Raw genomic sequence first — 13,744 nt, 5'->3', positions numbered from 1 at the left:
GGGCCGGCAAGATTGCAGGAATCGAACGTTTCTAACCTCGACGTCGTCGGCGAATGTATTGCGACGTGGGAGGGGGAGTGAGGAGCAGAAAGCTATTTTCGCCGGCAACTCGGCGGCGATTCCCCTCGTTGGGTTTTCTTCCTTGGCTCCACCGGGCGACGTCGCCGCGCAATTTCCCCGTGAATTAATGTCCGGCTCGATTAATCGCACGGGCGGACTGGGCGATGCGAGAGGGAAATTAAGACTGCGACCCGTGTATCCCCGAAGCCGAAAATTAACCGGTGAAGAGCGGGCGGCGGACGGACGTGGTGAAAGCCCTCGGAAGAAAAAGGCGCGCATCTCAGCGAGCCCTTGGCAGCCCCATGGCACACCGCGTGCCTACGTTACATTGGGGTATCGTCGGCGACAGCGGAAGGAGGATGAATTAACGAAGAGGGGTAGTGGTGGATGATGGTGATGGTGATGAAGAAAAAGAAGGAGGAGGAGGAGGATGGGGGCCGCGGGGAGGACCGAACGATACGAGCGAGTCGGGCCACACGGCTTTGAAAAATCTTGACGTGAAATGTAGGAGAGAGAGAGTGACACTAACCTTATAACGAGTAGCGCTGCAGCCTTAGCAAATTTCGGCGTTCGTCGCAAGCACTTTTTTTTCGTTCGTTCTTCTTTTCAAAAAGTCAGCTCCTCCGGCGACGGCACTGACGTACGTCTCGCTCACGGCTTCTTTCTCTCTCGTCGCGGAAGCGCTCACACGAGGAGGGATCGCACACCAATTTACGATTTATATGTTACTACAGTTCATACGACTACGGCGACGACGAGGACGACGACGTTCCTCTCGGTCAGCGCACACACGATCGCACAACTGCCGACAGGGAGGGGGGAGCAACAGCGACGATGGATACGATACGGTGTACAAGCGTGCCTCCTTCGCTATCTCTTTCTCTCTCCTGCTCTCGAGTGCGTGCGCATGTACGTGCGCTTTTATGATTGTGTGCTTCTACTAGTTCCCCCCTCTCTCTCTCTCTCGCGCGCTCGCTCTCACTCTCTCTCTCACTCTCTCACTCTCTCTCTCTCTCTCTCTCTTTCTCTATGCGGTAAGTAGCGTATGGGTGTGCGCGCGCGCGGCCTCGTCGCTGGTTCCTAGTTACTGCCAAGTTGCGCCAACGTGCGGAAATCTGAATCTACCATGACACCGGATACGTCGCCATTTGCTTCTCGATCGATGCGCCCCTACTGCGTAATTCATACTCGCCGCTCACTTTTCCATTCCTTCCACGTACGATAACGCACAATTCCCATTTTACGCTCATTTTCGCGCCATTGTTATTGATTGGGAGTGTTGCCATTAAATATCAGGTATGCTTATAAAGAGCGAGCCCCGGTACATCCAGTGCTATAGATTTATTTTTCATTTACGATGTTCAGTGACTCAGGACGTATTAACGGTTGGCACGACTGATTTCTCCCCTTACACGTGCATCTGCGCGTGTTCCGACCTAACCTACGTCCCCTTGCTTTTTCAGAGCGAGAACGCGTAAGGACTCGTCGATCGCCCATAGAAATGACACGCAATCGATTAAATATGACGATTAATCATATTGAAGTACCTTTTATGATATGCTTCATTGTTAAAATAATCGTTTCGGCTTAATGCACAGTGTGTGTGGCTAATAAGTGTCAATTTGACTTAGCTAGCGCCATCTGTCGAATTACATAATAATAAGAATGACTGGAGGTTCTACGGTAAATTTAAATTCAACCGCACAATTGTGATTGCCGCGCTCATGCTTCGCGAGTCTTATAAAACCATGGATATCATTCAATGAAAATAAAGTAATTGATTTGAGAGATGTGCGCATACTTGTGTAAATTAAATTAATCATCTGACGAATGTTTAGTACGATTACAACTCGTTAGAAATATGACGATACGACTAATAGTTGCACGTGATAATATTCAACAAATTAACTTCCAACTATTCCAATAGTTATTCAAACATCTCAGCTTAATTAATAATACTTTGTAACAATGGTATTTTTTTAGTGAATTATCTTTATTTAATCATATTTTATGATTTAGTTGATTATGATTAATATACATATTTATCATGGCAAAGTTGTTTTAAGGCATTTTTCAATTTTACTTTCAATTAATCATCAATTACATGATTGAACTTCCGCCTGGTGAAACGCATGGCTATTGTAATCGTAATTTAATGTAAACAATGCTTATTCTTGAAAAATATATAATGCCGAGCTATTAAAGACCCATAATGCATTTTGCGTAAATAATTGATTCATTGTTTGATTGATTTGCGTAATAAATAAAAATTGTGAATGCTTCGTTTGTATGAATTTCATTGACGGGTCAAGATTTTAAAAATTGAATTCCTAATTCAAACGATACGAACATATAAAATGGCCGTATAATATTAATGGCATTCTTATACAAATGCATGATAACAATTTTATAGATTAGATAAAATTAATTAAATGTACGTTTACGTATATGTCGAATAGAAAATTAAGATAGAATTGGAAATTCGTATAGATCAAATTGTATACGTAAATTTTACAAATATCACAAACTTATAAACGTAAATTGAAATTTTCTTTGACGAAATATCGTCGTATTAAATTTTTATCACCTTTACAAAATACTATTTTCATTACAATCCAAATAAAGATTCTTCAACTCAATATACATAAATCGGCTATCTGATTATTATTTTATTTTTCAACGTGAGAATAATTCTTTTATTACATTTAATATTTGATAATAAAGGATCCGCGAACTTATCTCGATTACTATACATATATTTGGTTTTATTTATTTCTTATGTATGCATGCATGGATAACAACTCGTTAACATTAAAAATTCAAAATATTTTCCTAACGATACAGTAAAAATATACAAAGTTTGTATTCGCATTGAGTCATGATTCGAAGCATGAACTAACTCTTGCAAAATATGCATAATCAATGCGACAAGTAGTTTGTTGACTCACTATTGAAAAGTTAAGAAACTACTTATTGCACCGTAAATTCGTGTGAACTTATACTTCTACGACTGTACATAAATTGCACATAGATTGCTTATTTAATAGTAATAAAAAATATTAAGTGATTTGTTAAAATATAAAAATTAATTTGATGCGATAATCGCGATGCTATGTACAAAATTGACTAATCATGAATAAATATGCTATGATTATCTTGTTAATGATTTCTCGCTTCAAAGGCTATTTTCCAAACATCAAAAATGAAATCCTCAGGGAAATTATAAGAATCTGGCATCGAACTATCGATTGCTTTGGCAACGTCCATACTATTTATTTTATTTTGAGCAATTTCCCATAGTCGCCTAGCTGCAACATGAAAATTCGAATTTAGAGAAAAACAAGATAAGGAAGGAAAATATATTATAATAAAGTAATGGCCTCTCATTACCCAGCACAACGTCGCTAATTCCCATGTAAATATCCAATGCATTATTGATTTTCTCGATTTTTTCTCTTGACTTATCATCTTCGTTCTGTAAAAAATAAAACAATTTAAAAAAAAGCATTAGTTTTTCTTTTGTTTTTTTTTCTGTTTCTGTTTCTGTTTTTTTTTTTTTTTTTTTTAAAGAAATTATTGTTACGTCGCTTAATATCGTAATATTTTTTGTTCACTTAAAGAAATAATTGAATTTTTCGTTAATTATCACACTGTAAATGCAGTTGATTATTAAAATTAAGAAACTATAGCAATTATGGGCAATTATTAGAATTATAACAAATTAACATTTATTTAAGTAAACGGCAGGTGTAAAATTGTCGGTAGAGTTTATAATTTCCTAGCAACTTGTTTTGTACAATTTATTATTCCTCTACAGAAATGCTTCATACTGTATTAAATATTTTCTAACTTAATCTAAGACCATAGTGCATTTTAATACAGATTAAAAGAAAAAAAAGGAATAATTATACACTTACAGAAACGAATTACGTAGATATTTTCTTATACTAAATTACACGTACCCGTCACACACGTGTAACATTTATTTTTACTACTTCCGTGCATATTGCCAAGTCAAATGCTGTTGATACACGAAGCGCTAATCGTTTCGACTTTATTAATCTAACGATTTTATCACAAATTATTTATTATAATACGTAATTAATAACTACATTGAGAAATCTTACAGTATTCAATAAAAATTGTTCTTTAAGAATGTGATTTTGTCAATTAGTCGACCTGCGATAATCGAGTACGTGAAAACAAAATCAAATTTTTTATTAAAAGCTATATTTCGTTACACAACATGAACGAAAAATCTAATTACTAAAAAAATTTAATTACATCTTAATGCATCATTAATTTAAATGATAATAAGCACGATAATTAAGATTAAATTATTGTTGAATAATGTTCAAAGTACCGACGAATGTGCAGCTCACATTATCAAACGCTCGAATATTATTGTTGGTTAAAATAATAATATTATTTTTAAGACTCCTATATAAGGATAAATATTCCTCAGAATGACGAATATACGGATTTATTGCCCCAACGTACTGACCACTTGCTCGATCTTCGCCATGCCGTCGGCCTTAAATCTCAGTGTCTCTCGGCCGTTGCCGTAGCTGCAGAATTTGCCTCTGCTTCGGGGCCCGGCACATCTGGGCCCGATAATCCCGAAGCCACTTCTACTGAGAGGCTCGACGAGCCGCAGCACTAAGGTCGCACCTCGCGTGATCTCCTTCAACATCCTTGCCACCTCGTAGTGCCGTTTACCAACCAGACTTATGCCGTTCAACTTCTCGATGTGGTCGCCGATCTGCACGACTCTCAATCGGTCCATTATCGAATTTTCTTTAATGCGCTTGATAAAGACGTAACCCGCTCCATTGTCCGTCAATGTTAGTCCCAATGCGTCCTCGGTCTTTATCAACTCAATTTCCTTTGCTCGCCCTACGAATACGTACGTTATTATTCATTTATTGTTCATTGAGCTAGGGATTGTTTAATAGCTTTAAGCGTTAATTAAGTTGCTTTGATCGGGCAAATGTTCGTTTAACCCCCATAAGCAGCTATCGTTGTGCGGTAAATTGAAAACTTTGTTGAAATTTAAAATACAAAATAAAACGGTAATTTTATTGGAAAATGTTAACATGTCGGAGATTGGAGCGAAAAATCAAGCCTTTCTAATCAGTGTATGAGAAAGGACGCGATGTGAGCTTAATTAAAATAATTAGCTCGTTTCTAGCCTTCTGTTGGTTTACTACTGCCTTTTCATAATTAACTGCCAATAATAGAAAGCACACTTTCGTTTACACAATATTATAATTAATTTGCTTTGTATGATAAATCTATAATAATTTGATAAAATAATGAATTCTAATATAAAATTACTTTGTAAAGATTTAGTTGGATTTAAATTACGTATAGTTTGCAATAAATCTCTCCGATCGAATTAACATATTAATTAGTTATCATTAGAACTATATGTAGGCATCATCACGAATCTTTTACCGTTCGCATATTAAAAACAGTAAATTCATACCACATAATAAGATCCAGTGATTTTTAACTTTTTAACTGCAATAATGCAATTAATCATGTATCTACATCGTTAAAATTTAAGAAATTGTTAAGTACTTGAGACTAATTTTGTACAACTTGGTAACTAGCGTGAATTTGCATATCCTTTATAAATTTTCAAGTATAAAAAGAAGAAAATTTAATAGAAATTGAATTATATATATATAACTAATATGATACTTAAAATCAAAGATTTTATTATTTATGATTAAAATAAGCTATTTAAATACTACTAATAATCATTCAATTTCAAAATCCATGCTCATAGATCAGGCAAAATTAATAGTATAAATGAACTCGATATAAAAATAATTAGATGAAATAGAATGAGATTAAAAAAAAAATAATAATATTTAATTAAACGAGATTAAAAATATGATATTCGACAAGTACATTCGACTAATTCTGTATTGCTTAATAAAAGAGTAATAAAAGAGATTTTTTTATATATATATATATATATATATATATATATATATATATATATATATGAGTTTTAAATAAAAAAAAAAAATTATTAAAACTATAAAAATAAAAATGTTATTTTAAATTCATGTTATGCTTAATCGATATATTCAATTCTTTATTTAATTAATTATTGACTTACTAATCAATTAATAATAGAATAATTTTTTAATTTAATGCACAAATTTGATTTCATTATACGGAATTTATTATTACAATATACAAAATTTAATGCTCTTAAAAAAGCTTATCTTAATATCTGTAAAAGACAACTTATCATTCACTGTCCTCAAAATGTTAATAACTTTTGTAATAAATAAATCGAGACTTTCTGATATATAGATTTGTCGTTCTTGTAAAATCTACATAGCAAGCATAAATGAGTAGTAGCGCTGATTTCAAGACCTATTTTTTAGAATAATAAATCATAAAATTAAATTGAAAATATGATTTTTCTTCATTCATTTGTATATTGCAAATAATAGTAAGCAATGACAATTATTTATCTAAAAATGAAATCTCATTTATTGAACAAGAATTAATGCTTCTTAGAGTAAGATTTATATTAAAATGAATTTATAGGATTTAATGCAAGAGTCGTATTTTTTCATTTTATTCAATTGCTCGCTGAGAATTGATAAACAAAGCTAAAACATACACATTCTTTATGTTTTAATAATTTAATGGTTGGTAATGTAAGAAAAATTTTGCAAATAAAATGGAATAATATTGATATTTATTTGCGTAATCTCAAGCAGAATATCCAATTGCCATTTAACATAAAATAAGCCGTATATTTTACAATTATCTTATCACTTTTACATGAAGTATTTAAGATATTGAGCGTATTCGATATCAAAAGGGCATACACATGGCAATTAATAAGAACATTTTAATGTCTCCTTTACATGTATTGTTATATCTCCAGTAATTTATTGTTCAGAACTTTTTTTAAAGATACTATGTTCACAAAGCCATATGCATGAATTTAACCGGACATAAAACGACATGCCTTTCATAAAATAGAAGCAATGAATATTATGTGAGTCTGCGAGAGGAATAATTGTCCGTTGTTACTCGTCAGTAGAATTCTTCTTGAAATACTTAAAAGTAATGATACGCAAGTAAAAAGTTACGAGGTTTCTTTCACATCGAGTGAATGACGATATTTATAAAATGTTGAATAGTAATAAAATGTAGAAGAATAAAGCTTGAAAATTCAGATGAAAAATGTAGTTGTGTTTTATAAATATTCTTACATTCATGCATAAAACGTTTTGTGTATTTTGTTAGGTTTATATTGTTTTTCAATAAATGTTAGCCTATGCTTTAAAAATATAATATAGATTTGCGTAAGCGATAAACTTCGATTTAATTTAATAATTCAGCTGAACATTTCGACAAAATTTGATTGAAATAACAAATTCGTTTCTAGATATTTAGATTTTATGTTGGAAAAATTTGTTAATAGTAGGCAGCTAAGAGTGAACAAATTATCTTTTAAGCGTGAAAAATACTCTCTGAGTTGTTAATATAATATTGCAATGTACATACATACTTCTTTCCTATTGTCTTTGAAAATTTCGCGGCTTATTTCACGTACTTTTATGACCAAATATCTTCAACAGCTAATTTAATTCACAAAAGGCATAATGAATCTTACTTTAGAACTATATTCTCTTGTCTTTGTGTGTGAGAAAAATATATACATAACTGGGAGTAAAGTAATTTTTATACGATGTCAATACAACGATTATTCAAACAATGCGATACAATAAAAATTATTCGCCGTAACAATATAATAGTCGAATAATTTATAATTATTCGTTCTTCGAGGATTTCCATTAGCAGAATTTAATAAAAAACTGATTATAATTTTTAGTTTAAAAATAATACTACTACCTCGAGTCCTTTTCCTACGTTATATTTCATATAATTTTATTGATTGAGTGATCGGTGAGTGGATGTAAAAAAAATAAACAAATAAAAAAATATTAAATTCAAAGCAATTAAATCGAAGAGAAAAAAAAACAATAATAAAAGTTGTAAAATGAAGTGAAACTAACCTTTTTTGTGCGCAAATATAAAGTCATCCAAACCAATTTGTCCACCCACCAACTCAGACATTTCTATCTTGTGAGTATTTAATGTGCAAAAAAGAATCTGCAAGAGAATGATAAATATAATTTATAAGTATAAATAGATTTCGGATTCGTTGTAAATGAGAATAGATGGAAGTATTTCGTGCAATTATTGTCTTTAATAATCGTAATATTTTGTTGCTTGTAGATTAAGGAGAATCGTGTGTAGAAATTTTTTACCTTAGAAAAAATTTATAAAGTATGGAATGATATTTTATTTAAAATAATTTTTTTCTTTTCTTTTTTTTTTTTGTTTATTTACATTCCATATCTTTAAATCACATATGCAACGTTTTTCTTTATTTTCTACAAAGTACTTTTCTACTTACTTGTATTATTAGTCATTTTGCAATTAGCAACGAAAAATGTTTCTTTCTATGCGCAACTACGGGGAGAAGCAATATTAAATTTTTTGTTAATTTAATTTTGTCTAATTTTTTGGCAAATCTAACCGTAGACACCGTATCGCAAAACAGCAATTAAATTATCCGTTCCATGCACATTTCTTGAACGGGGAAAACACTTTTGCCATATATTTACTACAGCACAGCCACGCGTCCCTTCACCAAATACGCAATTTTATCGCACTTTTCTCAATGGATTACCAACAACGCAATCTACGAAGTAGAGGAAGAGTCTTAATAACAAGTGTGCAGAGCCCTTTTGCCTTGATATTTCCAACACGAATTTAACAAATTTGCCTTGTTCCCCCAAGGACGCATTATTCGCATATTCGAGAATGAACATCGAAATTCCACATAGAAGTTGCCACTTTGCATTTGAAAATAAACACCGCCACTTACCAACAAATTTCCCAAAGAACAATTAAGCCGATACCTTTTTGTAATCTGTTGAAAACGCACCCGTAACTGTACAACAAGAGGTCAAATTGCGCTCTGCAGCCTGTGACCGAATTGTTTCCTGCATCCGGTGAATTCATACCCTTGCACCCAAGTGCACTTGCTGCTAGCAAGCGTTAAATTCTAATACTTGGCGTTTAAAGCAGTTTACTCGCACGTAATTTGCGTTCGGCGGAATTGGCCTCGTGACGAGAAAGTGTATATTTTCTGCTCCAACGATACAAGGATTCCGAGCTACTTTGATTATAATTCATGAGTATTATTATGCCTTGTAAAAGAAAGAAAAAATGAAAAAAAAAAGAAAAAAATTTTTTAAAAAAATGTCATTTTTGCTTTAAAAGGAGAGGGAATAGTGAAAATGAAGCGTTGATGGAAGCGAATAGAGTGTAACGGCGATAAAATGGCATTGTCGATAAATCTAAATATTTCCAATACATTCGATTAATAATCGTTACCTCATCTATATGAATATCTTATAATTAGCGCAATCAATATAATATCTTGGTACGAGTGTATATTGATATTAGAAAACAAAAAAATTCACTTTCAAATAGAGTATTTTTAACGGTAAGTAGGTTTTCGAGTGCATAGAAGAAAAAAAACGAAGAAAAAAAAAACAAGCAAGTCTATAATATATGTAAGGCTCGTTTCCGTTAGTACATGAAAATATCAATAAAATCAAATAAATGATAGGCAAATAAATTAATAACAAGTCCCTATATCGTATCTCAGTTAATAGTTTCAAAGTATTTAAAAAAAAAAAAAAGAAAAAAAAAATACCAAAAGAATTAAAAAATGATTGTACTCTTTAAAGAAGTGCTATTCTCAATTATTCAAACACCTTCGATAACCTCGTGAAATTCTCCAACAAAGATAATTTTGCGATTTCTAAGTTGATTAATTAGATAAATGTTATTACTAAATTCCTCGAATGTCTTAAAATGTGAATCGGTCTATTTAAGTCTTGGAATGCATAAGTATTAGTCACAAGTGGCTTGATTTGACAAACAAGACGGCCCAGAGGACTTTCTAGTTAAAAAATATGACTTGGTAGCTTTCGCCATTCGTTGTCGTGAAACAAAATAACAGATATAAATGGCTTGTCTTCTAAGTTATCCCTAGGATTCGCAAACGATTGGAAATTGCTTGCCGAGTGACTTGGAGTTGCTAAACGAGCTCTTGTTGTGCCTAGGAGGGATTTTCTCTCAAAACCGATTCGATTTCCGGTCTTTCTATTTTTTTTTCTTTTTTTTTTCAATCTATCACTTTCCATGTCATTCTTCTTCCTCTAGATACTTGAATTTTAAAAACTACCTTTCACGTACTTTTACAAGAAAAATATTTCGTACGTTTCAAGTATCTCTCTCTCTCTCTCTCTCTCTCTCTTTCTGCCGAACGAGCAAAAATAAAAATAAACTGCAATGTCTGATACGCAGTTTAGGGAGAGGCAAAGCGCTTATCACTACTGCATTTTTGTATGCTACTAATATATATTTTTAAATATAGTATTAAAAAATTTCATTTTTATATTTCCTTTGATTATGTTATGATTGTTGTATTATCAATCACTCCATGCCGAAGCTATCCGTTTCGTTTTATAGAGATACATTAATCATTACTTGTTTTTAAATTACAAATGTTGAAATATAAAATTGAGATACATTTGATTTACAACTTCCATAGTAATAATATATTAATAACTTTTTAATTCAACAATTATTATCTAAATTTTCATTAAAAATTTTATTTTGTAAATGTCAAAATTATAAAATGATTTTTTCAAAATTTATGAAATATACCATTAACCAAAATATAACGAATATTCGTAAACGTATTATATGAAGAAATTCTATAAACAATCAAAACCAATAGATTTGTCATTCGATCAACAGTTTATTAATAACATTTCTTACCATTGACTCACAGATTGAACTATAAAGCATTTGAATATTCAAAAATCATCGAATAAAAATTAATGATGCACAATTATCATTATTAGTCGAATTAAACACGATTATATCACTAGTTTTCAAGGTTTCTCTATATTACTTTAGTCAATTATTTTTACTCCGAAACTGGAATCATGTGCCAATGTTTTCTAGCGTAAGCATTCTCTTATCAGTATAGATTAGTATGAACCAGCAGCAGTTAACGTTACAACTAACTAAGCAAATAGTTGAATACTTATTTTCTTTCAGTTAATTCGCCAGAGTCAATTCTTAAAAAATTACAATTATTATTTGTAATTGACGTGTTAATTGTATTTAGTTAAGTCGTCTACATCGCTCATCACACATTGACTAATTAATTTTATTAAAAAAATATGTTATCGTTTTAAAGGCTCGGTAATTAGTAACTTGATGTAATAATTGATATTAATTGTTGAGTGAATGAAATTCTGATTACGGAATTGCATTTATTTGCTGAATACGAAATGCGATATCAAGCAACGTTAAGCAAATTAACAATCTACTTTTACCGTGATAAATTTATTCATGTAAATACATTATCATATAAAGAAAGTATTTTTTTTCCTCCCCCCAAAGACAATAATTTTAAATATTATCGATATTAGCTTGAAATAATCGTTCGAAATTGAATAAAACAATTTAATTTATAATTTGTTAATTATCTAATTATGAATATGTGGAACGGATGTGACATTGATACAGGCACATGTTATCACAATACTTTATGTTGTCGAATAATGAATTATCACACTAAGGATAACTTACAACCTTACGTGTATTTAAATGAAATAAATTCAATATAGTTGTCCTTTCAAGAGAAGAATAAAAAAATTAAAAAAAAAAAAAAAAAAAAAAAAAAAAATTAAAAGTACTAATTTTAATTTATGATCGACGATTTAGTGTGAAAGCTGTAAGTGATAAAAATTATCAAAAGTCGCAAGGATATAAAGTAGATATGAATCGTCATATAAGAAAATAACTTATACAGCAACATAAAAGGAAAATTTACTGCGTGAATAAAATTCATGCGCAATTTAACAAAACATAACAATAGCGGTAGTTCGCAAAGAATTTCTACTCTACATGAAAGAAAATCTGTAGCCATAACTGCCGGGCTGTTGATAACACTAAGATTCAATGGCAACATTTGATTATTTCGGAAAGTATCGCAAGTAGGCTGTTTAATTCTAACCGAACATTATCAACAAAATAAATTGTTGCAATAGAAAATTTTCCGCTCCCTTCGACTTCAGTCACTTTATGCGAAAATACTTTGATGAAAAATTAACGTTCACGCGTGTTTGATAAAAACATTATTTTGTAAAGATGTTTTTCTTTTTTTTTTTTTTCGTTGCACGTATTTCGATCTTGAGCATTAAAATATTCACTTAGTGAAATTCAAAATTGTATTTAGGATAATTATTATTTGAGCAGGAATTTTAATTAAAAAGTAATAACAATGAGTTGAAACTATGAAGTATAGTAGTTGAAAAAGCAATATAGCAATGTAAGTTGACACATGGCAAACACTTCACGCTTTTTAAGCTCCCTGTGTCTGACTACTAGCCTATTTGGAATAAAATTAATATTTAATTATTTATAAATATTAATGGTGGTATTATTTATTAGGAAAAGAATTTGTCATTAAAAAGTGCGGATATTCCATGTGCATTAAATGTAATGGCTTTATTTATCTATTTGTATTTTCACTTATTGATACTTGAAATTTATGCTAAATATTATAGAGAGTCAGCATATAATAACAATAGCAATAAATATAACAATAAAAATAACAATAGCAACAACAACAACAACAACAACAATAACAATAATAATAACAACAATAATAATAATAATAATGGCCTATTAGATTTGTGCGCATATTGTTTATGTCGTTTGTTATTTATTACGAGACAATTGGATGTGAGTCGAATGGAAGCTTTCATTTGATGAGAGAAAATGTAAAAGCCATCGTATCACTTGTCTTTTAGACGAAAAGAAAAAAACAAAATACAAAAAATGCTTTAAGCCTGGCAATAACAAGCCTTTCTTTCTCGCGATTATAGGGGAAAAAATGCCAGCAGTAGCGATACTATTCGAAAGTAATTTCATGTGATAAATTGAATTTTACTGGCGCATTGCATTAAAGCAGCATGCCTGCCTGTACTTTACTTCTTTGGAGTGAAATTGGCGAACTTGTTAGAAAATCATGTCGACAGCTAAATGGAAGTAAATTTTTCTGATTTTTCCGCTTCGGAAAGGGAAAGATTAATAAATTGCTAATAGCCGTCGTCGGCTTTGCATATATATATGTTGTTAAAAAAAAAAAAAAATCTCTCTCGATGCCCTATAGGGTTAATCATCTTGTCAATTACTTGTATCAAATGAATGTCTATATTTTATTGCTGTTACGCGTTATGATTAAATTTCTCATATTCTTATCACACGCGTTTCCTAAAAATAAGTAAGCAAAGACCTGTTGATTCGAAACATGTACGGTAGCATGCTAGTAGAGCGTCACAAAGTAAGATAAATATCAAGTTATAATGCATGTCTGCGTATAATCCGATATGTGATAATAACAATGATGAGAGTGCTGTAAGTGCAAGATAAACGATCCTCTTCTCGGACTCGTCAAAGTACCTGAATAGCCCATGAAAAACCATGAAGCAATGTCTACAGTAAAACGTGCAGTTGAAATGTTTGAAAGAAAAGAAATGGC

General features: G+C 31.4%; 2 protein-coding genes across 3 annotated transcripts in view; both read right to left on the bottom strand.

The window, feature by feature from the left end:
• Positions 1–990, bottom strand: part of 14-3-3zeta (tyrosine 3-monooxygenase/tryptophan 5-monooxygenase activation protein zeta) — a 60,853-nt gene extending 59,863 nt beyond the window's left edge. The window contains exon 1 of one of the 2 annotated variants that reach the window (XM_011500733.1): positions 590–990. The gene's annotated coding sequence lies outside the window, so the exon portion shown is untranslated. The remainder of the gene's footprint in view (positions 1–589) is intronic. The other variant, XM_011500732.1, reaches the window with a different exon arrangement.
• A 1,865-nt stretch (positions 991–2,855) lies between these two features.
• The window catches only part of kermit (PDZ domain-containing protein GIPC-like protein kermit), a gene marked incomplete at its 5' end in the record, with an annotated part of 12,844 nt that continues 1,955 nt past the window's right edge, over positions 2,856–13,744 (bottom strand). Inside the window, 4 exons of the mRNA XM_011500731.1 lie at positions 2,856–3,368; positions 3,451–3,535; positions 4,565–4,956; positions 8,118–8,214. Of these exons, the coding sequence (XP_011499033.1) occupies positions 3,220–3,368; positions 3,451–3,535; positions 4,565–4,956; positions 8,118–8,214 (723 nt within the window). The remainder of the gene's footprint in view (positions 3,369–3,450; positions 3,536–4,564; positions 4,957–8,117; positions 8,215–13,744) is intronic.

The sequence above is a fragment of the Ceratosolen solmsi genome, unplaced genomic scaffold (assembly GCF_000503995.2).
Source record: "Ceratosolen solmsi marchali unplaced genomic scaffold, CerSol_1.0 scaffold27, whole genome shotgun sequence".
Taxonomy (NCBI): Eukaryota; Metazoa; Arthropoda; class Insecta; order Hymenoptera; family Agaonidae; genus Ceratosolen; species Ceratosolen solmsi.
This window is presented reverse-complemented; position numbering and strand designations above follow the sequence as displayed.